We start from the raw sequence: 27,730 nt of genomic DNA, 5'->3' as shown, positions 1-27,730 counted from the left end.
CTCAATGTGTTAAAAAGATTAAGCTTCCCTTGTTATGGTCTATTCTAGCAGTGGCTAGGAAAATAATAACTAGAAATTGATTTCAGATACACCTCCTTCGCTCCATGTAGTTAAAAATGTTATGAATATAATGTGGCATATGGAAATAAGCACAATTGGAATGAGAACAACTAGAAAACATCACATTTTATTGTATGGGATAATTTACAAAATTTGTTAAAAAAATTCTAATTTCAATAGCACAGTATTTTAGTTTAATTAATTGATCTGATTGTAGTGGATGTCTTTGTAAATACTTTAGTTGTTTTGTTGAATATTATAATAATACCTAGTTTTAATTATTTGTATAAAATTGTTATGATATTTCTCTTATATGTTAAAACAATAAACTTGTTTTAAAAAAAAAACATGCCTGTATTTTACATTTATTTACAAATGACAGATTTATATATCAAATTATGTTTGACTAGGCTGGCAGCCTTCACCCATCTCTCCCCAATTGTCACAGTAATGTTACTGGAAGATCAACATTGTGACTAAATTTTGTAGGGTCTTCTTTGTAGTGGTACCCTTCAAAAATGGACAGGCATGGTGCAAATTTGACAGATACTGACAGAAAAATCCTCCCCTTTGTGGTCAATTAATGTTACTTGTATAGCAGAGAATATAACTCTTGGAGATTAATATAGGTAACTTCTGTCACTTAAAAAGGTAGTTGTGCTGTCTATATTAATATTTAAGATTAATATAATTAGAATGCTAAATGTATATTTATGAAATGTCTGCACTGCTACAATGAGTTCAAATTTGGGAAGGGTGGGATAGGGAACAGGAGAATTAAATGTTTGCCTGCCTCTTCTTTTGGTGACCTCTTTGAAAAGTTTAACTAGTTGTTAACTGTGTGTGAGCTTGAGACAGAGAGGACAGTTGTGCTGCAGAGATTTTACGGGGCTATGTGTGTGTGTGTATTAATTTTTTTTATTAGAAAATGTAATGCCTGACAGGTACCAGCAGAGGGCTCTCTGCACCAAGGAACATCAGCTGAATTTAACCTATGGCTTTTACTGATCACATTCCTGACATAATTTCTTAACAATTTTGTTAACTGTCCTTGTTTATGAGTAAAACTGTTAAAGTTTAACAATTTTAAGGGATTGAAAATGATGCTTTTAGGTGTTGAACTGACTGAGTGATGTATTTATTTTCTAGAAATATTGTAATAGCCTGAGCCGAGCCTGTGTTGAACAGTTCAGTTTATAATGCTGGAAATGTTGCATGCTTTCTTTAACAATTGGTCTGGGGTATCTGTGCTGTTTTGCATGTCAGGACTGCGTAACACCTGTGCCATTGTTCCTTTTTTGAAGACTAATGCATGGACGCCGATTGCCAACATGCTGAGTAGACGAAGCAGCGCAGGAGTGGCAGTATTAGAGGGCATGCTGTATGTGGCTGGTGGGAATGACGGAACCAGCTGTCTTAACTCCGTTGAGCGATATAATCCCAAAACAAACACATGGGAGAGTGTGGCACCAATGAACATTAGAAGGTATGTGGTGACGTTGTGTTACCTTCATTTATGTGATGACTGTCACTGTTATATTTTTGTTTCTGCTGGATTTACTACCTGCTATGATGTTCTGGGCCAAGAACTACTGTATGTAAGAACTTTGAATCATCATCATCATCAGCTCCACATAGAGTCGTATGTTAGCCTTATTGTGTACAGCACAGGTCAAGGTATTGCCTGATTAAATGTAATTTCTGATGGCAGCATGTAAGCTAAGTTGCTTTGTGTTTCTAGTCATTCTGCTGGTGGTGTGTTAAATAGAGCTTTTGTATTGGAAGGAAGTATATAGATGTTAACTGATGGCACTTTAACAACTGCTTTTTAAACCAGGTATATTTCACGTTTTTGTGAAAAGTGATTAGAGATGAGCAGAAAGAATGTTAATTTAATGTCTCATCTCAGAAATGACACTTACCAGAAGTATTCTTCATTTACAATTTTACTTCCCTTTTCATCTGACCATATAGGACTTCCCAGACCCCTGATGATCACATAGTTTGCCTCACCTACCTGATGTAGCAACCTGTATCAGCTTTCCAGAATCGCTAGCCTTATCCTTATCTCATGCAGTGGGAAGCCAGAGTTGGGTGCTAACTGATGATCATATCTCGGTTAGCAGAAAGTATTTAGGCACGGGGGGGGGCTGCATAATGGTTAGTGTTACTTTAACTTGACAGATACAGGGCACTGGGTTTCATCCTGACCTCTGGTTATTAGCTAGGCTTGCAGTATATGGAGACTGATAGCTTAGTCTTCAACTGTGAACCTGTGAGCTGTTAACAAGCTGCTTCCAGTGCTCCAGGGTTTGATTTCCTCAGTCATCCTTTCCCTGCTTTGTGACTTTGAGTAAGTCATGTCACCAGACAGTGGTTTGCAGCAGCTAGGAAACTGTGCCAGGCTCCTTAATGGTTTACTGAGCTACATGCCTAGTAACTACTAATGAATTTATTTATATACCTAACAGTTCTCCATCCTTGTGCTAGTTTTGTCATTCACATTACATAAAGGTCATACTTTGACGGTTGTGTTTCACTGAAACCTTTCAGAGTGAATGAGCAAACCAGATTCAGCAAGGCCATCGATTATTCTAATGAGTTTGAATGTTGACTATAAATGAGAATAAGCCACAAGGTGGCGCACAAGGCCTATAATTTTAAATTGCATAATGGGAGAAAAGGTGGCAGTAACAAATGCAGTTCATTCTGAAGACACTCACCCGTGTCTTTCCTCTGAGTAAGTCTCTGTCCCTGTCCAGTTTAGTCTGTCCAGTACTGAAATTCTGGAGTACTGCTAGAGAAGCTGTGGATAGTAGTGAAGAGGGCTAAGTACGTTGCCTGACAGTGTTAGCTGTATACGAGCTTCATACCAATACAGTGCAAGGTCTATCACTGCTGATGGTCATCATTAGAATACAGTTCCAACAGTGCCGACCAGTGGGATATCCTGCCAAGGTTACCATATATTCAGCCAGTGTGTCAGATATCAGCTGCTGCTTCATCCTCTGCCACTGTACGTCTGAACTTAGTCTTCGGTACTGGGGCTGTGTGTTACTACAGAAGAGCCCTGTATGCATGCCAAAATCCTCAGATCTTTCCTGCATCCAGTATGGGAAGCAGTATGTTGTTTCCTCAGTTTGTCAAGCCATTCAAATGGAACCAGACTGCCTTCGCTAGCAAATGCTAAGCAACCCATTAGGGACATTTACTCTTTTTTTTCTATTTAGAATTGTGTATTTTTGTTAATGTTCTCAAAGAGAGGCAGATGCTTTGTGGTAGGCAAATTCCTTATAAAGATAGGCTTTCACGGTGTCTCTCTTGCTTAGGACCTCAGCAAAATGTTAGAGTGTATACCATTTGCCTGGCTTTAATACTAAAAACTTGGAGAGCCATCTTTCCTCTGAAGATTTATGTGGAGGGCATGGGGCTTAAAGCTTTAGGGATAAATACTGTGTCCTCCAAATTCCTGCCTCAAATGTTCCCTTACAGCCAAAAAAGAAATCCAAAAGATTGAAGGAAGACTGTACTGCCTTGGCTTCCTTTGCTTTGGTCAGAGATGGATGACACCATTGAGGTACTGAAAAGTCTGCAAACTGTCTGACCTCTGAGCCTCTTCCCTCTCTCGCATCTCTGCTGGAAGCCAACACAGAATGCCCTTCAGGCGCATCCTGATTGGTCCAACACCTGCTAAGGCCTTGAGGGGAGAACAATGAGGTTCAGATGGATTATCTCCTATTTTGTTGTTCACTACAAGTCCCCCATCATGTACCAGAAAACCCATACATCATACCTGAAGTTACTAAAATCACTCGCCGCCCAGTCCACTACCATACCCATGGGTGATTTTAACTACTACTGCTTTAATTGGGAGGCATACATGACCACTAACATGCAGATCCAAAGATTTCTAATTCAAATGCCCTGGAGCAGCTAGTCTGCATCCCACTAGGGGAACAAATATCCTAGAACTGATAATCACAAATATGGGAGAGTGCTGCACCCTACCTAGTGTGATGTCCTTATTGGTAAGATCAGATCACAAGGCGGTCTCCCTTAAAATAAAGGTAAAACTAGCTCCCCCACCTAACCCCAAAGAGGGATAGACATTTGGCTCATGGACAGGACAACTGGTTAAAGTGGGTGAATTCATATCCAACAAGAGGCCAGTTACTAGCAGTGTGCCACAGTACTCAGTGCTGGGACCACCCCTGTTCAGAATATACTTCTCTGAAATCAAGGCTAATGTGGAAGGCTTCTGGCAAAGTTTGCCAATGACTGAAAGCTGAATCTCCCAGCAGTGTAGATATCCTTCTGGGTGGTCTAGATCAGATGATTGGTGCCGGAACCATGACCTAAAACTAAACGTGAAAGTATGCATTATCATACCCTTTGGGAAGTCAAATACCCCTGCAAATTACATCAGTAGCAGACCCCTGAGAGTAGATTCAATGGCGAGAAATCTAGGTACACAGATTGACAGCCTGAACTTTGACTACTGTGTCCACAGTAGTGAGGAAGTCCTTCTATGTGGCACAACTTGTATGTAAAGGTATGGCATCCAGATCCAAGGAAATTATAGTCCCGCTGTACTCAGCACTCATTAGGCCAATAATCAAGTACAGTGTGCCATTTAGCATGTACTTGACTAGGCACTTACAACACTTGGAGCAACGTCAGAGGTTTCTCACAAATAAAATACAGGGTTGTAAACAGCATGTCCTATGCAAATAGACTAAAGGCATTATCCCTTTACTTTGTATCCTACTGACTATTAAGGGGTGACCTATGCCTGACCTACAAGGCATTTAAAAATCCAGCTCTGATGGAGTTGCTACACATCCACAAGTCAAACAGCATGAGGGTCACCAAATCTAGGGATCTAAACGTACCAACTCAAAACATTCTGGAGAGACAGATATTTGTCTCAAAGTTTGTCCCTTCTTTGGAACAAGCTTTCTATTCATGGTAAACAGAGCCCTTCCCTAAATCAATGGATGGGGAATTGCAACTTCACACCTGAGATAGCACCTATGCCTCTTATGGATAGGAGCAAACTGTAACATACTCAAGGCATAGACACAAAAACCCATGCCATCCTCTTGCCCCTAGGAGCCTATATATTGGGGAAAATTTGGTTATATTGGTTAGGTTTGTAAGGGCTCTTAAACCATTAGCCTAGTAATCTTCTATGAACCTATGAGGACATCTCTGGTTGTATGAAGAGGTACATCTGGAGTTGGGTTCTCTACATGAAGTTTCTTTGTACACCAAAGAAAAAGAATAAAAAATGGAAGCATCTTTCTACTCTAGCCATTCCTGTTTCAAAAGACCATCAACAGTGATGAGAAGAGTGTACTCAAGGATTATATAAATCTCTGATGGCTCTTAAACACCCTCAGTTTCTTTCTTCCTTTCCCTCAACCCACCCCCTTTAAAAGAAAAAAAGGCACCTTTAGAAGCGGATTCCTGTTCAGAGCCAGAATGTGATAATTTAGAGTGTTGTTCTCAGATTCACTCCTGTCCATGATGTTTCCTGACTCACCTCAGGAAGAGCTCTCCAGTGGGGAGACTGCTCAGAAAATGAGGGAAAGCCAGCAATTTCCTGAGTCACAAAAGAAATATCTATCGAATATGGATGTTTCCAAGCTTTTCCCTGTTCTTCCTGTTCTTCGGGTTTTGGAGGACACCTTTCTTTCTGCTTCATTAACCTGAGTCACAGCCAACTGCACATAAAAAGTCTGATAGCTACTATAAAGTTCCATATTTTCAGAAATAAACCTTTGACCTTCTGCTTCCACTGATGCTGGTAAGTCCTCTAAGCCTTCTTGTTTATCTAAGGCCTTTCTCAGTGATAGGGATAGTCAAGCTGTGGAATGACATGGGAAAAATACATGCATCAGCTATACTAGCCTTTTGTGCTATTAATTATCAGGTGCATATGCCTGGTTCTCTAACTACTTATCTGACCAACAACAGGCAGTTCTATGGAAAGGCCAATTGTCCCCCCTACTTCCAGTAGCCATAGGTGTCCCTCAAGGGTCCATCCTCAGTCCCTTGCTATTTTCACTGTTCACTAACCAGATAGCCTCATCCTCACCTTCTGCCTCTATGGTGCAATACACAAATGACACCACCATTATATGTGCCGCCACCACCCTGAAGGAACTAAAAACCATCATCCAAAATAACTTTACCCTAGCAGAAGAATGGTTCACCAACATCAAACTTATACTCAACCCAAAGAAAACCAAACTAATTCTCTTCATTCCTGGAAGATCTCCTCCAGTAAACAGTGATTTTGTCATAAAATCCAAAGATAACACACTAATCACCCCAACAACTCACACACAGCTATTAGGTGTAGAAATCGACAATAAACTAAAATACGACACACATATTGCCCAAACAATCAAGAAGGTCAACAAAAAGATCGGCTTTATAGGGACCAACAGTTTATGTCTAAAAACTCCAAAGCCACTATTGCAAGAACCCATCTCCTATCTACCCTTCTGTATCCCTCCCCTATCTTAACCAACCTTCGTCACACCAAACTAATCAAGATGGAATCTTGCTACAACAAGATCGCCAAGTTTGCTACCGAAGCCAACCATAGGTCTCATCACTGCTTGGTCCTCAAGCAGCTATACTGGCTTGAGCTTCCTCAGCTCCTCCTCCTCAATCAACTCACTATTGCCCACAAGCTATACTACCTTCCTGAAAAAAACCCTGCCCTTCAGCAGCTTATTCACCCTTACACCACCTCCAGAACCTTAAGATCCACTAATCAGAACCACATAAATGTCATTAAGCACAAAAAATGAGGCTGGCAAATCTCTCTTTGCCTGCTCTATTCCCAGAACTTGGAATACACTCCCAAATCACATAACCTCTACAACCTCTACTTCCCAATTTAAAAAATGTCTCAAAACCAACTACATAAAAAACTGGCTCTGCCCATGCCACCCCCCAGGTTAAGCCTTATCAGTGCACTGTTGCTGGGATCCCACTAAGAACAAAATGGCTCACCACCCCTGCTGTACTGTCCTGTAGTTCTAAAAAATAAAGTTCATTACTGCTGAGTATGTTCTACTGTAAATTCTCCCTGTATGTTAATTCACAACTGTTATATTATAAAATATGTGTCTGTGTATTATACTGTATTTGGAGCTTTCTCCCCGGGCCTCCTCTGAAAATGGACATGTCTCCAGTTGGACTTTCCCAGTAAACAAATGTAAAATAAAAATAAATAAGTAGATACATTAACCTGCTGGTGGATGAAATTTGAACTTGAGCTTCGACTGCCCAAGCTTTAAACTTGCTGATGATTGGAATTTCTTATTAGGAAATCACTTTCAGTGAGATGTGCAGGAAGGGATTCCTTTTTGGGAGGTGATTTCCCCCCTTTTTTTGAGTAAGTGTGACTTTGAAGTTTGTATATATAAGTTTGGGGGTTATGGGGGGACCCCTGCAAAAAACATTAAAAGTGTTTTTCAATAAGATGTTTTCGGTGAATACAGTTCAGGGATTCTGATCCTTGGTGCATTCGTTTTCGTCCACTCATAGTGGAAGCTTCTAGATATCTCTGTTTTTGACACCTTGAACAATTTTACATTAAACATCCCAAATAGTAACTCAAAATTAGTAATGGAATCTATAATTTCTTCTGTTACTCAAGTTGCACACCATTCTATAAAGTGTGCCATTGATGTGGCAAATGATGGTTCCGCGGCTGCTGCTTCTGGTTCAGTGCTGAGAAGGAGCTCCTGGTTAAGACTGCCGTCCCTCCCAGAAGATGCTAAATCTGAGCTTTTTGGATATTCCTTTATATAAGGACTTTCTTGTTGGTCTTTCTGCAGAAATATTTAAAAAGTTAGAAAAAACGGGTAAAATTATGCAGGGATTTAAACAACTTTGCCTTTTCCCTGTGCCAAAATATCAGTCAAATTAACACTGCAAGTCTGGCCCTTTCTGTCAAAGAAAAGCTGATATAAAAGCTGAATGACGAGCCAAAATAAATAAATTAAATTGAAATGACAAGCCAAGCCAAAAACTGCTGCCAAATGACCAAAGGATCACTTCCAGGATAAATTCTAGTTTCTGACTACAATCCCTCCCTCCACCTTGCCTTCCAAACCAACTTTTTATGAACCTTCCCCTTTGGAAAAAGATCACCACAGACCCCTGGGTTTTGAAAATCATTCAGGAAGGGCACACACTTTATTGAAACTCTCTTCCTTTTCAACAGTCAGTTCATCAAAACCATCGGCACTTAATTCTTTCAATGTTATCATAAGATTTGATTCAGAGAATAACAGAACCAGTTCCCTGTAATCAGAGGAATTGTTTTTTGTTTCAGGATTTTCCTAGTCCCAAGGAAGGAAAACACTTGGAGACCTCTATTGGATTGGTCTGTTCTAAACGGTTTCCTAGTAATTCCAAAATTCAAAATCTCTCATCCAGAAAAAAAGAGGTCATTGTTCCCCTCTACTCATCACTCATTAAACCCATCATAGAGTACAACGCCCCTTTTGGTATGTACCTCACAAGACCTCTACAACAACTGGAAAGGCCACAGAATTACCTCACAAAGAGGATTACTGGCCTCAAACAGATGCCCTACGCAGACCGTCTCAAAAAACTCCAGCTTTACTCCGTCGCATATCGCCTACTCAGAGGTGATCTCTGCCTAACATACAAAGCTATGTCAAACCCAGAACTGTTGGACATGCTCCACTTAAAGAAATCCCAATCCCTTCGCGCTACATGCTCTAGGGACCTAAACATTGTCACCACAATAAACAGAACATGCTGGAGGGATAGATTCCTGTCCCAGAGACTTCCCATACTCTGGAATAAACTACCTATCTATATCAAACAAAGCTCCTCATTAGCACTCTTCAAAAAAAAATCTTGATGACTGGATGGGAAATAGGAAATTCACCCTGGGGATCACCTCTGTGGCTTTGCTTGACAGTGGCACAGGAAAATAATTTTCTTGGGCGGCAAAAGCCAGGGTACCTTTTTGGCTGGGCTTGTATAGGCCCCAGGGCCGACAGCCTAGTACCTACCTATGAACCTATGAAAATGCTGAGTCTACAGAGCCCTTTCCCCCTCTCATTCTTCCAAACAACGTTTTGGTATTGTGGTCCTCAAGGATGCTTAACTCCATGTTTCAATCCATCCTTTTCACAGGAAGTTTCTGTGATTCTGTGCCTTTGGATTGTACTTTGTTTACTGCCTAGCCTTTGGTGCTGTCTACTTCTCCAAGGGTATATGCAAAGTATGTAGCCCCAGTAGTATCTGCAGGCTTCAGGGTATCTACAGTTACCCTTACCTAGACGAGTTTCTGGTCCAACCCACTTCTTGTCAGAGAATTCTTCAAAGCTTACAGTTTACATCCAGTCTCTTTCAGAAATTGGGATCTACATTGAATTTCAACGAGTCCAACATCCTTCCATCCCATTCCCGGTTGTTTCTAGGTTGCTTTCTGAAATCTTTTCTGATGGCCTTTCTTCTTTCTGACAGAATTTTATTTTTAACAGACTACATTCAGTCCCTGACAAAAACCTATTGCTGACCTCTGCAAGAGATATTCTGAAAGTTGTGGGGTTTGTGGCACCCACCATTCAGATGATACCTTTTGCTAGACTTGTGGTATCTAAAGTCCATATGGGCTTAACTCTGTCATCACACAAACCTGAATCTCCTTCTAGCATATCCCCCCATCCCAGCTATCAGCAGGGAGTAGGTCCTGGAGACCAAAAACACTGCTTCAGTGGGCCCTGACAGTATCCCCAGTTACCTCTAAATAGCTTAAAACATGACCAAGCAGGAGCACGTGAGGCACTATTCAACTAAGCCCCAAAACAGGTTATGTGCCAGGTGAATGGAGGGTCACAATGATCATCCCTCTCTATAAAAATAGACCATCAACTGACTACAGGAACTACAAACCCATCAGTCTGACAAGGCTAATATGCAAAGCCATGGAACACATTATCATGGAAGTGATCAACAAGGACATTGGTAACCTACAGACACTGGACTTTAAGGGAAGGTATTGCCTACTCAACCTGGTAGACTTCTTTGAGAGGGTCACCCTGGCTATGGCTGAGGGTGAAACAGCACATACCACCTACCTTGACCTTGCCAAGGCATTCACTGCAGTATCCCACTCGGGTATTGTTGACAAGCTCTCAGAACTAAGCAGAAATCCCTATATAGATTTCTCGATTGCCTGCTGGCTCATGGACAGGATCCAAGAAGTCAGGATCGGTGAGACTTCCTCCAGCTAAAAAACTCATCAGTGAAGTACTCCAAGGTTGTGTTGGGTCACCTATTATATGACATGTACTGCTCAGAAGTGAAGGCTAATTTCAAAGGCCTCTGGCCCACCAAGTTCACAGATGACTGTGAATTGGGAGCTATCATAAATTCCCCCCCCGACAGCAAAGTCCTGCAAGAGGGTCTAACACAAACAAATGACTGGTGTGAAAACTACGGATTAAAACTCAGTGCAAAGACATTCATTATAGTGCCCTTTCTTTCCAGTCAGGCTAATTACTTCATAGATAAATTACCCCTAAGAGTTGATCCTGTAGTTAGGGATCTGGGAACATACGTAAACAGTAATCTGGCAGTTGACCAACACACAGACATAATAAGGAGAAAATCGTTCTGTGTTGCACAGCATAAGCAAGGGTATGGCATCCAGGTCCAAGAAAGTAATATTACCATTCTACTCGGCCCTTATCAGACCCATCATTGAGTATAATATCCCCTTTGGCATGGCACTTGCAACAGTTGAAACACCCTAAATGGTTCCGTATCAGGAGAATCCAAGTTATGAATACCGTGTCCTGAACAGATCGCCTTAAGGTCCTATCTTTGTACTCCGTCTCTTACAGGTTACTGAGAGGAGGATAAGGCGATCTATGCTTAGTATGTAAGATGTTCTCTTATCCAGCTCTGATGGATCTCTCGCACATCTGCAAGACAAACAACACCTGAAACACTAGATCTTAGGACATGAACTTTGTCTACAATATAAATAGAATGTAGTGGAGGGACTGATATGTGTCTCAATGGATCCCCGTGCTGTGGAGTAAGCTCCCATCCTCATGAGGCAGAGTTCATCTGTGACCTGGTTCAGAAGAAACCTTGATCATTGGATGAAAATTGCAAATTCACCCCACTCCCCATCCTGGCCCCCATGTCTTTGACTGGCAGAGGTGAACAATAAGTAAATTAATCGTCATCTTCTTTCGGCTGTTCCCATTAGGGGTCGCCACAGCGGATCTTCTGTTTCCATTTCTTCCTGTCCTCTGCATCTTGCTGTGTCACACCAACCACCTGCATGTCCTCTCTCTCCACATCCATAAACCTTATCTTAGGCCTTCCTCTTTTCCTCTTACCTGGCAGCTCCATCCTTAGCATCCTTTTCCCAATATACCCAGCATCCCTCCTCAGCACATGTCCAAACCAATGCAATCTCGCCTCTCTTGCTTTGTCTCCAAACTGTCCAACCTGAGCTGACCCTCTAATATACCGATTCCTAATCCTGTCCATCCTAGTCACACCCAGTGCAAATCTTAACATCTTTAACTCAGACACATCCAGCTCTGACTCCTGCCTTTTTGTCAGTGGCACCGTCTCCAACCCATATAATATAGCTGGTCTCACTACCCTCTTGTAGACCTTCCCTTTCACTCTTACTGGTACCCGTCTGTCAGAAATCACTCCTGATACTCTTCTCCACCTATTCCACCCTGCCTGTAGTCTCTTCTTCACCTCTCTTCCACACTCACCATTACTCTAAACTGTTGATTCCAAGTACTTAAACTCATCCACCTTTACCAACTCTACTCCCTGCATCCTCACCATTCCTCTACCCTCCCTCACATTTACACACACATATTCTGTTTTAGCCCTGCTGACCTTCATTCCTGTCTTCTCTAAAGCATATATCCACCTCTCCAGTGTCTCCTCAACCTGGTCCCTACTCTCACTACATATCACAATGTCATCTGCAAACATCATAGTCCATGTGGCCTCCTGTCTGATCTCATCTGTCAACCTGTCCATCACTACTGCAAATAAGAAAGGGCTCAGAGCTGATCCTTGATGTAATCCCACCTCCACCTTAAACGTATCTGTCACTCCCACCGCAGTCCTCACCAATGTCACACTACCCTCATACATATCCTGTACCACTCTTACATACTTCTCTGCCACTCCCGACTTCCTCATACAATACCACAACTCCTCTCTAGGCACCCTGTCATATGCTTTCTCTAAGTCCACAAAGACACAATGCAACTCCTTCTGACCTTCTCTGTATTTCTCCAGCAACACTCTCAGAGCAAATATTACATCTGTAGTGCTCTTTCCTGGCATGAAACCATACTGCTGATCACTAATCATCACCTCCCTTCTTAACCTAGCTTCCACTACTCTTTCCCATAACTTCAAGCTGTGACTGATCAGTTTTATCTCTCTGTAGTTACTGCATCTCTGCACATCACCCTTATTTTTAAAGATAGGTACCAAAACACTTTTTCTCCACTCCTCAGGCATCCTCTGACTTTCCAAAATTTCATTAAACAATCTGGTTAAAAATTCCACTGCCATTTCACCTAAGCACTTCCATGCTTCCACTGGTATGTCATCTGGGCCAACAGCCTTTCCATTCTTCATCCTCTTCATAGCTGACCTTACTTCCTCCTTGCTAATCTGTTTCACTTCCTGATTCACTATCCCCACATCATCCAACCTTCTTTCTCTTTCATTCTCTTCATTCATCAGCCCTTCAAAGTACTCTTAACAATAAGTAAATTAATCCCCAACTAAAATACCCCCCATATAACACTTAGCTACCTCTTTACTAAAGTACCATCACCATGTAGGCATCCAAAGAACTCTAGGACAAAATTGGTTTGGGATTCACAGCTATGTTTGCAAGGTCCCTGGTGGTCGTTAGCCTAGTATGAACCTATGAACCTAATCCGGGGGTTTTGTTTCATATTCCTCCTTTTCAGAGTGTCTCAGCAGAGGCACCAGACATAGCTTGTGGGTCTTGCTTGAAGGGTTTCAAAATGCATGGAATTTAGTCAAAAAGGACAAAAAAAAAAAAACAGAATGTAAATATACAAAAGATGAAAGCATCGATTCTGCCTGTCCAGTCTTTCCATTGCCTTTAGTCTTGGGGAACCGTGCAGTTTCTGATAGAGAACTTAACAGTTATGTGGTGTATCAGCAGACAGGAGGCACAAAGTTTTACCCCCCCCCCCCATGCAGACATGCAATGTAATTGCTATTGTCACAGTGTTTCTCCAAGCAGTGTACATCCCCTCAGAGCTGAACAGCTTGACAGGCCTACTGAGCAAATTGAGGGCAACCCCTGTGAATGGATGTTGAGCAGGGAAGTCTTTCTTCAGATTGTCCAACAGTGGGATATTTCACAGATGGTTCATAGTGGAGGCAAATAAACCTATCTGGTCAAATATCTTGCTCCAGGACCCCATGCAAGGAAACCTGACCAACAGAAGCCTTCTCCATCACTTGAGAAGGGAAATTTCTCTATACCTTCATACCTTTCCTGTTGCATAGAAGTTTTTGTTGAAAATTCATTGAGACAAACCCAATATTTTCTTGGTGACCCCTTGTGGCCCATGCAGCACTTATTCTTAATTCTCTTAAGCAGCCAAGGACGATCAAAAGTCTTTACTCCCACAGAATGGACTTGCTTATACAACAAGAGGGCTGTATCATCCAGCCCGTCCTGAAGACTCAGTCTCATGGTTTATCTGATAAACTTCTGATTCCATTCGGGCACTACTGTTCAGGGGGCATGCGACAAGTAACACAGGAGGACATTCTTCTTTATGATCACTTGCCATTGTAATAGCGTTAGCTATATGGGTTCTATCTTGCTAAGCAGGGCATAACAGCCAACCACCTTCCAAAGTTTAAAGGCATCTTCCATATATCCAAACCAGAGCTCATTAAACAGAATGCTTTGGGTGCTAAACCCTTCAGAGCTTTCCTAAAGCTGAAGACTGGTCCTCTTGTCTGCTTTTGAGGATCAATGGTTGGCTGACTCTTTCCATTGCTGGGCTGATACGTTCCCTTTGGTGGAGGGGGGACTTTCCACATTTAATTGTTAAGATGGAAATTTAACTGCTGCTGTGAAAATATATTTTTGAGCCAGGAAAAAGTTTTTGAACTACTACATGACTTTCTGTAACTTTTAAACAGGATGATGGCTTTTTACTTTTGTAGAAAAAGTTGACTAAACAAATTTAAAAATATTTTTTCTAAGGTAAAAGTTGCATTATTTTATATTTGTGGGCCGGTATAAGTGTATTAAAGTGCCTTTTTTTTTACTGTATTTTTGGTGAAAAAAAGTAAATTTTTTAACTTTCTGTGTAGCACTAACGTCTGCTGTGAGGCTTTCCTGGGAGTCAGGCATCTTTTTCGGCTTAACCATAGACCATGGGACAACCTACTAGTTCCTCAGTTCTTTCAGCCACAAAAAGAAGAGAATTGATTAGAAGCCTGGTGTGGTGGCAAAGTCTGTTTAATTGCCTAGGCCATTGATGATTGACATTGCTTTGACCATTTCTGTTTCCTCCAGTCATCTTTTTCTTGGCTCCCTCTTGTGTACCCCTAGAGCCACCTTGGACTAGACTTGTCTTCTGCAACAGGTGGAGTGACCTTGGTGAACAAAGGAGAGTCACTCTTGTTTGTCTTTGGAGAAGGGATAGGGATTACCTCTAGCCAGACTGCTATGCTTATCCTTATGGAGGTTTTTGTCTCAGTCACTTTGGATAGGAGTAATATAGCAGGCTTAGCTCAAGGGGTTTAGTTCAAGTTCTTGAGCTTTTCACTTCAGTTTTTTTCTGGTAAGAGAAAAAGTGATACTTCATTTTCTAAAGGTGTTCATGAGTTGGAATCATAAAATGATTGTGAAGGGATGGATTCTATTTTGTCTCCTAAGGTTTCTTATTCAAGTTCTAAGGAGAGTATGGCTTCTGCCTATCCCTTTGAAGGATTCTCTTTTTCTGAAGCTATTTCCAGAATGCATCGGTTGTTTTGGTGGGAACACTGTGATATTCCACACACTCTAAAGAAGTATTATGATTCATTTGCATCTGGATTTTCTTTAACCTACTCCAGTTCTTTCTGTCTTTTTATCTTTGGAGGATGTTTTTGTTGCAGCTTGTAACTTGCCTGGCAGCCTGCCTGTTGCACCCAAGAAAGTGGATAGATTATATGCAGTATATCAGTTTTATAAGTTTTTATATACTAATCCCAGATCAGACCCTCCAGTTATTGCTGTTAAGAACCCAGCTGCTATTACACATCTGGTTAATACCAATCCATCACCTTCTTTGTGGGATGGGAAAGCTGTTGATAGATTTAGGAGAAAAATGTATTATTGTGTAATTCTCATATTTGGAGTTCTCAGCTGTCAGGCTCATGTTTGTTTATGCTCACCCCTTTTGAGAATTTGAGGAAGATTATGGCATTCATTTCCTCTTCTGAGGAGACCTCTTTGTGTAACCTAATTGCGTCTGTGTCTCATGTGACTTCCCACTTTTGAAATGGACTTATGATTCTGCTGGTGCCATTTCTTTTTGGACCATCTATGTCAGAGGTACACTGATTCAAGGACTTTCTAAGATTTTTCCTGCTTTATTTTCCAGGTTTGCTAAGGGGTGTTGTGTTGCCCCATATTCTTTTTCAAAAAGCAAAATAAATATCCACAGCAAACTGCTGGTATGTGAATATTTAAAAAGCAATGGCAGAGGGGTTCCAGAAAGAATGGAAAACCCCCCCCCAGAATTAAGGACAATCTAATACTTTTGAATAACTGGCTGCACAACTCCCCTTCCCTCTCCCACCCTGCCAAATCCTTGATCTTCCAGGAAGTCTGAACTTCCATTTCCAATGTTGGCAACAGATGATTTCAGACTGATGGGTTTTGAATGTAATCCATCAAGGTTACAGATGGCAGTGGAAGTCTCTCACTTTTTTTCAGTGATGCCCCTTCAACTGCCAGACCAAACTTCCCCCAACACAGTCTTTCAGCATCTGCTATGTTAGGGAGTAATATAAGTGGTCCCTCCTCCTCGACTAGGAAGACTTTATTCAGAAATGTTTCTGGTGCCAAAGAAAGAAGATTCATGGAGTCCAGGCCCAGATCTTTCCTGTCCTTTCATTTCAAGTTACTTTTCTTCCACAGGAAAAAGTAGCTCAGTGTTTTTTTTTCCACTCAGGCTACTGTCTCCACAAGGGAGTATCTCAAATGTATGGGTTTTATGTCTTCTATAATTCTCTTGCATCCTGTAGCAAGACTTTACATGAGAAACACCCAGTGGTTCCGGAAATTTGTATGTCCCAAACTTCAATATCCCCTGCCATTTCAGATCCCAGTTTTGGGGTTTGTGAGAAGCGAGACCATTTTGTTGGAGAGAGCAAGTCTGTCATAACCCAGATTTCTTTCCAGACCCGGCACAGTCTGCTATAACAGACACCTTACACTTTGCTTGGAGAGCAATATCTATGGGTGTAAAAGTGCAGGGTCTGTGGAACAGAAAATAGACCAAAACACATAAATGTAAAAGAGATGTTGGGACTTGTAAATGATCTCAACTTTGTCAATCATGTATGTTCTCAGGACCATTACAAGTGTTCCACACAACACCACAATGATGTGGTACATAAAGGGGGGGGGGGAGCAGTTCTTACTCTCTTTGCAAGTTAGCCATGGTAGCCTGGGGTAAAGCTTTTTCACCACAATCACACTGTCCAGGCATCTTGCATACAGTCCAAGCAAACATTTTGTAGTAGATAGGCTAAGAATGACCAGGACATATCTTCTTAAATGTAAAATGAATAGGAGGGCCTTCTAGAAATTGATCTAGCTGTGGGGTACACGCCCACTAGATCGTTTCACCTCCAGTCAAAACAATCATTGTTCTGCTGTGCATCTCCATGCAAGGCCTGGAAGACAGATATTTTTTTCTTTTCCTTGGACAGACTGTTCTGGTATAATTTTCCACCCTTTCCACAAATATCCAAGGTAGGTCATAAGATTCAGAAGGACTCTCCAGATATCATAAACAATCCTATCTTGGTTTGTGATTTATTTAGCTTTACTGTTAAAAAGAAGTATAGTAAAGAAAAAATAAATAAAATAAGTGCAACTGCGAGCGATAGTGAGTGACGTAAAGGATTCACAACTGTTGTCTGGCTTGTAGAACTTGCATGATCAGAACAACTTACCTGTACTTTATTATTTAGTTGTATATTGCGGGTGTGCTTTTGTCATAGAAGTTGATTTAAGTTCTTTGGATTCTGTTATCACTGATTTTGATTAGTCTTTTATTTTGCAACATTTTATTCATTTGAAGCTGAATATGGATTACTTAAACGAGTATACAATTAACGATTTGTTAATGCACAAATATCTTGTACAGTGTAATAAATGCTATGCATATTTAAAGGTAATAGCTGATAACACTGGTGATCTGTGTTCTTCATGTCAAAAGTTGGATGATTTGCTTACCACTGTTAGAAGTAAAGCTAGACTTAATGATGGTGAGCGCATTAATGATGGTGAGTGCACTTGTGCAATTGACATAGCTCTGAGAACTGTTGTAGCATATATTAATGACTGGACTGATGAACTAAATAATGTTAGGCATAGAACACATTTAGGAAATGATGCATCTATTTTCTGCAAAGATCCTTCAACCCCTAGGAAACAAGATGATGCCCCTGACAACTTTGGAATTCTGGGTGCAAGTATTTAGCAATCTGAGGATCCAGTTTGTTAAGAAGGAAACAAAAAACGAAAGAAAGGAAGAAGTTCACAACAAATAGTAAGGGAGAAAAAGAAACTGACTAAAAGGAAAGAGAATACATAGTAAAAAGGATTCTGCTTTGTTATGTACCACACAGGTTTGCAGGGAATACTGATATTTTTATATCAGAAAACCTTTAGTCTACAGAGAAAGACATACATTTTCCATTGGCGAAGGTAGAAAAAAAGAAGCAAGGGGCAGATGAAAAGGAAGAAATCAAAACTGAACGGGGAAGGATTGAAGAACATTACTGTAAGAAAAAAGAAGAGAAAGACAGATGTTGACTGCATGGCTCAAGCTGTGGATTTACAATGCCAGCTGGATGGGAATTTAATATGCAATAAAAACAGTGGAATTAATAAGACTAATGGTGATGAAGATCTATCCTTCGTAACAATTGATAGAGCTGAAATGACTGTATTAGAAGCTGAAGATTCTTCAGAGATGGTCAGCAAAGATATTCTTGTAATTGGAGATTCAGTTATCAGAGGAACTGATACTTATAGTTGCAGAGATGATAATGAACATCGGATAGTCTTATGCTTGCCAGGAGCAAATATAGAAGATGTGAGACAAGCCTTGGAATACCTTACTGTAAGGAAGTATGGATCTCTTTTTATTCATGTTGGTACAAATGATGTCACCTGCAAGGATTCTCTGACTGTTGGATAGTATAGCTTGTACTGGTGTTAGTGCGTATTTTTCACAAATCACCTATAAAAAGGATAGTCAGGTCACTGTGAATGAAAAGATTTTTTGGGTAAATACCTACATGGAAAAAATGTCCTGTTTTAAAAAATGAAACGTGTAGAGCATCCAAGCCTAGTTTTGGGCACACGTGTTCAGACAGCACGGTGTGCATTTTTCAAGATCAGAGAAGTGAGTTTGCAGAAGATATTTTTCAGTATTTGACAAACACTAGGCAGGATGTTTGCCAGGTCGAAAATTTAACCGTTCACAGATAGCAAAATTTGATGCATCTCTGATGGTTGTAAATGCTAGGAGCATTAATAATAGTTTTTTTTACTGGAAGATTTGCTACGTTCCCACAAGATTAATGTTATTGTTTGTGAAACATGGTTAAAGAGCAATGACGACAAATTAAAAATGCAGTCATTGTTTAAGGTACCTGCTTGTGATGTTTGCTCGGTGCTGTTTAGTGCTGGTCCGGGTTTTCAACATGGTCAACATCCGGTTCTGCTCAAACTTCCAGAGGAGGTGGTTACAAGGAAGCATAACCAGTCAAGAGGGACTTCAGTACAACAGAAAAGAGGAAGGAGCAGAAGTGGCTCCCCCACACCAAGCAAACATCACAAGCGGGTACTTTTAAACAATGACTGCATTTTTCATTTATCGCAGGAGACATTAACCTCAGACAATGATTTTTTGTTAAATAACGGCCTTAAATTTATTCCAGTGGCATTAGACAGTTTAACTAATACTCTGATTTAAAATTATTCACTTGGAACTTGAATTTGAAACTAATATTGAAGGAAACTGTGTAACTACTGGACATGGTCTTTGTAAACGATCTACTATCTTCACTTCCATTAACCGTCCTATTGTTGCTACCTTTCACGATGTCTGTGAGCTGCAAATACGCAACCCTTATAACAATGGTCATTTCACAAAATGTTTACATTTGTCTCAAGTTGAACGTGATTCCCTGTGAAGGATAGAAAATAATAATAATATTGTTATAAAAGAAGCAGGTAAGGGTGGCACTGTAGTTTTAATGAATAAATGTGATTATTTAGCTGCTATGTACGTTTTTTATCTGATGATGGTGTCTTTAAGGAAGTATCGAACTCTGATATTAACAAATGTTTTAGTTCTATTAATATGGCAATATTTGATTTGCAAGCAATGAATGATATAGATATAGAACGGTTTAATTATTTCACTTTCTCTTTTCTAAGATGCCTATACTATATGGACTTTCCAAAGTTCACAAATCTCTCATTAACCCTCCAGTGAGATCTGTTGTCTCAGGCAGAGGGTGGTCTACTGACCCTATATACAGTGGATATAAAAAGTGTACACACTCCTGTTAAAATGCCAGGTTTTTGTGATATAAAAAAATGAGACCACAATAAATCATTTCAAAACTTTTCCCACCTTTAATTTGACCTATAACCTGTATAATTCAATTGAAAAACAAACAAATCTGTTAGGGGAAAAATATAAAAAATAAAAAACATACAGTACACTGGTTGCATAAGTGTGCACACCCTTAAACTAATACTTTGTTGTGTGTGCACAGCCTTAAACTAATACTTTTCTGAAGCACGTTTGGATTTAATTACAGCATTCAGTTTTCTTGGGTACACACCTGCTATCAATTAAAGAGACTCTGATTAACCCCCAATAAAGTTCAGTTGTCCTAGTAGGATTTTTCTGACATTTACAAAAGACACAAAATCCACGAAAGAAGGAAGACCACTTCAAAGACAGAATTGTTTCTTTTAACACATTTCACAGTTCTGGTACATCGGCCTGATGAGCATAGGCCAATATGAAGAAATGGTGTTGAAAATACTGTCCAAGGAGGGTCATTATGCTAAGTTACAACATAATCCCATTCAAAGGTTTTCAGTGGAGTTAAGTGAGATCTTGGAACATGGGGAAAGGCTAGGTTAATTGAAGAACAAGGATGTTAAGAAATTGCATTGTTAAGACACCTAGGCATCCTTTCATATATGCCATCCCAAAGATCCATAAAGACCTTTCCAACCCCCCAGGTAGACCTATCATTTCGGGAATCGGAACTTTTTTTTAGAAAATGTGAGCATCTTTTTAGATTTTCATCTTAAGAGGCATTTGACTATGATACCTTCCCATATAAAAAACACTTATGAAGTGTGTCAAGATCTTTATAATTTTGAATGGAAAGAAAATTATTTTTGGGTAACGGTGGATGTAAATGCCTTGCATACCAACATTGATAGGAGATGTGGTATGGAATCCATGGCCAGAAGGCTGGGGGAAGGACCCCGTTCAGCATTTTTACTTGTCCTTCTTGAGTTTTGTTTAACTCACAATTATTTTAAATGGAAAAATGATTTTTGTCTATAAAAGAAGGGCACGGCGACAGGGGCGGTTTTCACCCCATCCTATGCTATTATTTACATGGGGGACTTTGAAAAGCAATTTATGATGTTGAAAGAGTATTTTGTGAACAATGTAATTTATTACAAAAGATACATATATGACTTGCTGTTTATTTGTAAAGGTAGGGAAGAAGAATTTCCGCAATTTGTGTTCACTTAATCCACATGGTCTGAAATTCACTTGGAGTATAGATAGACACAGTATTTCATTTTTAGATGTAGTTTTCTATGTTGATGCTAAGCAGAGGATTCAGCACAGACTATTCAGGAAACCTACAGCTGTTAATAATAACTTTTTATGCCACTAGTATGCACCCTCCCCACCTAATTGAGTTGTTGCCATACGGAGAATTTAAAAGGATTTTTAATAATACCTCTGAATCAAGGTATAAAGAGAATTGTTTAAATGAGGTACATGATGGATTACGAGCCAGAGGTTATGATGAGAGGGTACTCCAGAGGGCAAGGGCTAAAATCTTAGAGGAGATGGGAGGCCAGACTAGGTTGTCACGGGCATACTATAGGAGAGATGTTATGAAGAAGAATGATGGCGACGAAAGATTGTTTTTCATCACCAGATATTCTGAATTTTCCCCCATTTTGGAAAGAATAGTAAGCCAGGCCTGGGAAATTGCTAGTGAAGATAATACTATTGGTTTTCTGTTCTCAAAACATACTGTTTTTTTCTTATGGGAGATGCAGTAATCTTAAGAGTTGTTGAACCAAACAAATCTGAACCATGGAGGTTATGGTATGGTGGACAGAAAAATAGGCACTTATTGTGGAAATTGTTCCTTGTGTAACCGGTTAGGAATTTACATGGGTGCAAAAATTAATGGGAAGCTTTACAGGGCTAATGAATTTTATAATTGTAACAGCTGTGGGGTGATCAATGTGATAGGTTGTGGGTGTCATCCCACATGCTGGTATGTTGGACAGACAACCAGGAAGGTTAAAGTCTGAATTTTAGAACACTTAGGTGATGTTAGGAGACAAAAGTTAGAAAGCCCAGTAGCTACCCATTTTTTGTCTACTGTGTGAACCCTTATGTTTAGTTTGTTATTCAGAGTTCTAGCATGACCAAATGGCAATAGGGAACATTTTAAAAGAGAATTAAATAGACTTGAGAGTAGGTTGATTATTAATTATCATACATTGTTTCCTAATGGAATGAATTTAGAGAATAATTTGACTGTTTAAAGATATGAAGCATGTATGCATTTAGAAATGTGGAAAATATATTTTTATAAAAATGTGCATAATCATGTTTACAATTTTGTACGTGTGGCTAAGTGTAACTACTTAAATTCTATGAATTTTTGTAAATTTAATTTTTGTAAATTGGGCTGTTAGTTAATTAATTAATTGGTACTTGTGGGTGTATATAGTGATGGGATTGCATTAGGGGAGTATTCCAGGAGAAGGCAAAAGGCTGAGGTACCAGAACTGTGAAATGTGTTAATAAAAGAAACAATTCTGTCTTTGGAGTGTTCTTCCTTCTTTTGTGGATTTTGTGTCTTTTGGATTTGCCTTTTTTTTGGATGCGCATTAGGTTATTTTCCTGACATTTACTCAGTTGCCTGCTACAGCAAAAGCCATGGTTTGCAGAGAGCTTACAAAGCATCAAAGGGATGTCATTGTTGAAAGGTATCAGTCAGGAGAAGAGTAGAAAAACATTTCCACAGCATTGGATATACCATAGAACACTGTGAAGACAGTCATCAAAAAGTGGAGAAAATATGGGACAACAGTGACGTTGCAAAAAACTGGACATCCCTCTAAAATTGATGAAAAGACAAGATGAAAACTGGTCAGGGAGGCTGCCAAGAGATCTGCAGCAACACTGAAGGAGCTGCAGGAATTTTTGGCAAGTACTGGTTGTGTACTACATGTGACAACAATCTCCCATATTCTCCATATGTCTGGACTGTGGGGTAGGGTTGCAAGATGGTAGCCTTTTCTTACACAAAAAAAACTAGTCCCAGCTAAAATTTGCAAAACAATACATAGTCTCCCAAAAGGATGTGGGAAAATGTGTTGTGGTCTGAAGAGACCGAGGTTGAACTTTTTGGCCACAATTCCAAATGGTACGTTTGGCACAAAAACAACACTTGGCATCCGCTAAAGAACACCATCCCCACGGTGAAGCATGGTGGTGGCAGTATCATTCTTTGGGGTTGCTTTTCTTGAGCTGGAACTGGGGCTTTAGTCAAGATGGAGAGAATTATGAACAGTTCCAAATACCAGTCACTTTTGCCCAAAACCTTCAGGAGTCTGCTAAAAAGATGAAGAAGAATTTCACCTTTCAACACGACGGTGATCCCAAGCATACATCCAAAGCAACAAAAGAATGGCTTCAACAGACAAAAATCGAAGTTTTGGAACCGCCCAGCCAGAGCCCAGACCTAAATCCAATAGAAAATCTGTGGGGTGACCTGAAGAGGGCTGTGCACAAGAGATACCCTCACAGTTTGACAGATTTGCAAGGAAGAGTAGATAAATATTGCCAAATCAAGATGTGCCATGCTGTGATAAACTCCTATCCAAGAAGACTGAATGTTGTAATTAAATCAAAAGGTGCTTCAACAAAGTATTAGTTTAAGGGTGGACACACTTATGCATCCAGCGTATTGTATGTTTTTTTTTTTATATTTTTTCCCCTAACAGATTTGTTTGTTTTTCAGTTGAATTGTACAGGTTATAGGTAGCATTAAAGGTGGGAAAAGTTTTGAAATGATTTATTGTGGTGGTCATTTTTTATATCAGAAAAACCTGGCATTTTAACAGGGGTGTGTACACTTGTTATATCCACTGTATGTGTATTTACAAATGGTTCTATCTAAATATCTTCAGTTTGTCAAAAGTTATATTAAGGATACTGGTGATTTTCTAACACAGTTGTATGCTTGGTTTCATAAAAGTGATCTGAGACATTTTCAAATGGTTGTACTTGACATAAAGTCACTATTTACAGTAATACTGAATTTATATGTAATAAACTCTATCAGAGAGCTGTTGTGTAAATGTGACAAACTTACAGGTAGACACATCGAGACTCCTTGTGAACTATTGGAAATTGTCTTGAACATTAATTATTTTTGACATTAAGATCTACCATCAAATTTCAGGTTTTGCAATGGGTACTCCCATTGCTAATACTTAATGCTAATTTGGTTCTTGATAATTGGGGAATGAGCTTATATATAATGGACCTATGCAGTATTGATTGAAAGTTAATTGTTTTAAATGCTTTGTCGATATTTTTTTTGTATGGGGAGGTACAGAGGAAGAATTGCATTATTTTATTGAGTATTTGAATATGAGCACTGATTTTTTTAAATTTTCTATGACCAACTCTCCACATACTATACATTTTCTGGATGTCGCCCTGTTTTATGATGGTTCTGATGTACATACTTCAGTTTATAAGAAACCTGTACATAGAAATAAATTATTGCATCGGAATAGTATGTATGCCCCCCCACCCCCATGTTTTTGGAGGCATAGTTAGTGGGCAATTTACCCAGCTGAGTAGATTAAATACGGATTTTGGTAAATGTTATGAGCAAATGCTTGAATTAAAACAAGAATTTGTTCATCGAGGGTATGATGAGGGTTCATAAACTGTTTTAACTTTGAGACATAGTCATGTTTTTACTTTGAGACATAGTCAAGCCAGCCCTTATTTTGGAGATGAATGTTTATCCACTAATGGGGCTATTTCTCCTAAAGGGAAGGACATATTACGATATACAACTACTTTTATTAGAAATAATAACAGTATAAAGAGAATTATAAGTGAAAATTGGGGTATTCTGAGATCTTTTCCCGAATTACAAAATGTGATTGATATAAAACCAAGATTTTCTTTTCGTAATTGTCCTAATCTAAAACAACATCTATAAAGATACCGCTACAATCCTTGAAAAAAGTATGTTGAACAAAATTGGTGCTGTCCCATGCTATAACTGTTGCTGTTGCAATTTTATTAATAGAAACAGTACTTTTACTCATGCTAACACCAAAATGAAATATGCTTTCAATTGTTCTGCGACATGTGACTCTATAAATATTGTATACTTAGCAACCTGTAATGTATGTAGAAGTTTTTATGTAGGAAATTCATAAGAAAACTAAAGGATAGGATTACAGAACATAGGTCTGACATCAGAAGAAATATCTGTACAAATTCTTTAGCTAAGCATATTAGTGAAAATGGTTGTGGTCATGTTTTTTCTTTTAGAGTGATAGATAAAGTTTATAAAAATCTGAGAAGAGGAGACATAAATAAACTGGAAATAAGAGAATATAATTGGATCTTCCAGTTACAGGCTGTTTCCATACCTGGACTTAATCCGTGTCACTGAAACTGATTTTAAAAGAAAGACAAATGCGTTTAAACTGAACTATCTGGTCCTTTAAGAATTTTATTGCCTGACAGTGATTGTTATTACTAGTGGGTGTTTATTGGCTGGGTTATTTTAGAAAATGTATTTAAAAAGAAAATGTTAGTTGTGAATTATTTACACTGAGGAAAGGTTGTTTTCCCGAAAGCTTTGTTGTAATATTAAATTATTTATTTTATCTTTGCATTGAGGAGTTTGTTTATTTTTGTTATATCCTACATATGAACTTTGGCTTTACTGTCTCTTGTGGATTTTGTGCTGCTGTAGTCCAGCTGGGCACAGAGCCATTGCCTACAGAGCAGTAGAGAAATAATAATGTATTTAATTTTAGAAGTAGTTTAGACAGATCCCAAATCTCCTCATTCAACATTCTGTCTCTATCTGTTAGTCATTATCGTCACCTTCACCTCCCCTCCCTGTAAACCACTCCCCAACACTTATCTCTCTTCATCCCAAAACACAGCAGCACTCAATACTGACCTTTCCAACACCAGCTGGTCACTTATCACATCCTCTTCTGACCCAACATTAATAGTCAGTATCTTAACCAGTCATCTTCCACACTTGCACAATAAACACTTTTCTAAAGTCTTCCAACTTACTAAAACCAGACAAAACCAGTAGATAAAACAATTGCCAGCCCTAGTCAAACTGAGAAATTATTTATGTATTTAACATTTGTTTCCTGGGAAAGTCTGACTTGGTCAGAGCCAGTTTTCAGCAGAGGCCCAGGGAAAAATGCTCCAGATGCATGTCTTTGGAATGTGAGAGGAAACTGGAGCACCCAGAGGAAACCCACACGAGCGCAGGGAAGACATGCAAACTCCACACAGAAGGCACCCCAGACAGCAAGCAAACTGGAGAGCCACTTGCCATGAGGCGACAATGCAAACTGCTGCACCACTGTGCCTTCCATGCTTGTAAAACCTGGAGTGCATCTTCCTCCCCTGCCAACAAAGACTACTTTTTAGAAACCCTGCCAAATGGCCACTAAATGACATAAAACTGTTTACTGTCCAACTTCATTGAAAACCCTACTGCATAGCATCACAGTATTATGTTTGAGTAATAGGCTAATGACCCAAAGGGCCATTTTAAACCTAGCTAAGTTGCTCAGAATAAAACTTTATAGGTAATGGTTACCAAATGTTTTGTGGAAGATGTATGTTTTTAGGCAATTTAAATTAACAAACGAAACATTTCTGAAAGTCGGTAAACCAGGTTATCAGCAGCCATTCTTACAAAAACTCCTTAATTTACAATAACACACCCTTCTTACAAAAAACATCTTTGCCACCACAGACCTTCTAGATGAATTTTCACAAGTGTCTGCTACTTCTACCTCAAGCGGCTTTCAGTTTTCCCAAAGAGCTGAACATCTTCCTTATACACTTCCATTTCATTTCAAGACTATGAAAACAAAAGTAATTGAGATTCTAATTGAACACATTCCCTCATAGTCCCCACCGGATCAGAGAACTTACACCTTTGGTTTATCACTGTGTGTAAAGATCACATTGCTCTAACCTCTCACAATCCTTTGCAGCATCTCTTTTGCGCAGGCACTTTGAAGCATAATCAAACTAGTGTCTAAAGTCCCTAGAACAGGCTGCAGAAATAACTTATGACGTATCTGCATTCTACCAATGCTAGGCAAAATATTTGAAAGGCTTGTTTACCCTCAGCTTTGTGAATACTTGCAAAGCAGTGCTGTGCTGTCTCACAACTATTATTTTTTTCTAGTCAGGAAAAAGCACTATGACTGCATTATATACCCCGGCAGATAAAATACCTTTGTCCATATTGTGCAGGTTATTAACATGGTCCAGTTTCCCTGACCTTAAGCCTTTGACTTGATGTGCCACCTTCTGTGTTTCAACTCTCTAATTCAGAATTAGTAACGAAGCTTTGCTCTGGTTTAAAGTTTCCCAACAAAAGGATACTTCCCAGTTGAAATGGGCACTTCGGCATCACCCACTGCCCATTCCACAGAGATCTTTTTTTTCTCCAGTACTGTTTTCCTTGTTTATTAATAGTCTTCCCTTTGACTTTATCCCATGTTGTCTTGTATGTAGATTAGCATGTTTAATCCTTCAGATAAACTCATCACTTAGCTTGCAGAAGACCTTTACAGCTGTCTGTCTTACAAATAAAAACTGTTGGCACCCTTCATATACTTTCCACTGAATGCTTTCTCAACTGGAACATACTATATAACAATCAAACCACCCTAGAAGCCGCATAATACTTCAGATACTAAGGAATCCAGTTGGAGCAGTCC

At 39.5% G+C, this 27,730-nt stretch overlaps 1 protein-coding gene across 3 annotated transcripts in view; it reads left to right on the top strand.

The window, feature by feature from the left end:
- Positions 1-27,730, top strand: part of KLHL17 (kelch like family member 17) — a 1,233,332-nt gene that overhangs the window by 1,119,460 nt on the left and 86,142 nt on the right. For all 3 annotated transcript variants that reach the window (XM_044063097.1, XM_044063096.1, XM_044063098.1), the window contains one exon: positions 1,365-1,546. In XM_044063097.1, the coding sequence (XP_043919032.1) occupies positions 1,365-1,546 (182 nt within the window). The remainder of the gene's footprint in view (positions 1-1,364; positions 1,547-27,730) is intronic.

Source organism: Protopterus annectens, chromosome 2.part1 (genome assembly GCF_019279795.1).
Source record: "Protopterus annectens isolate FY-2018-M chromosome 2.part1, PAN1.0, whole genome shotgun sequence".
Lineage (NCBI taxonomy): Eukaryota > Metazoa > Chordata > Ceratodontiformes > Protopteridae > Protopterus > Protopterus annectens.
Note: the sequence above shows the minus strand (reverse complement) of the source record. Positions and strands in the feature narration are given on the sequence as shown.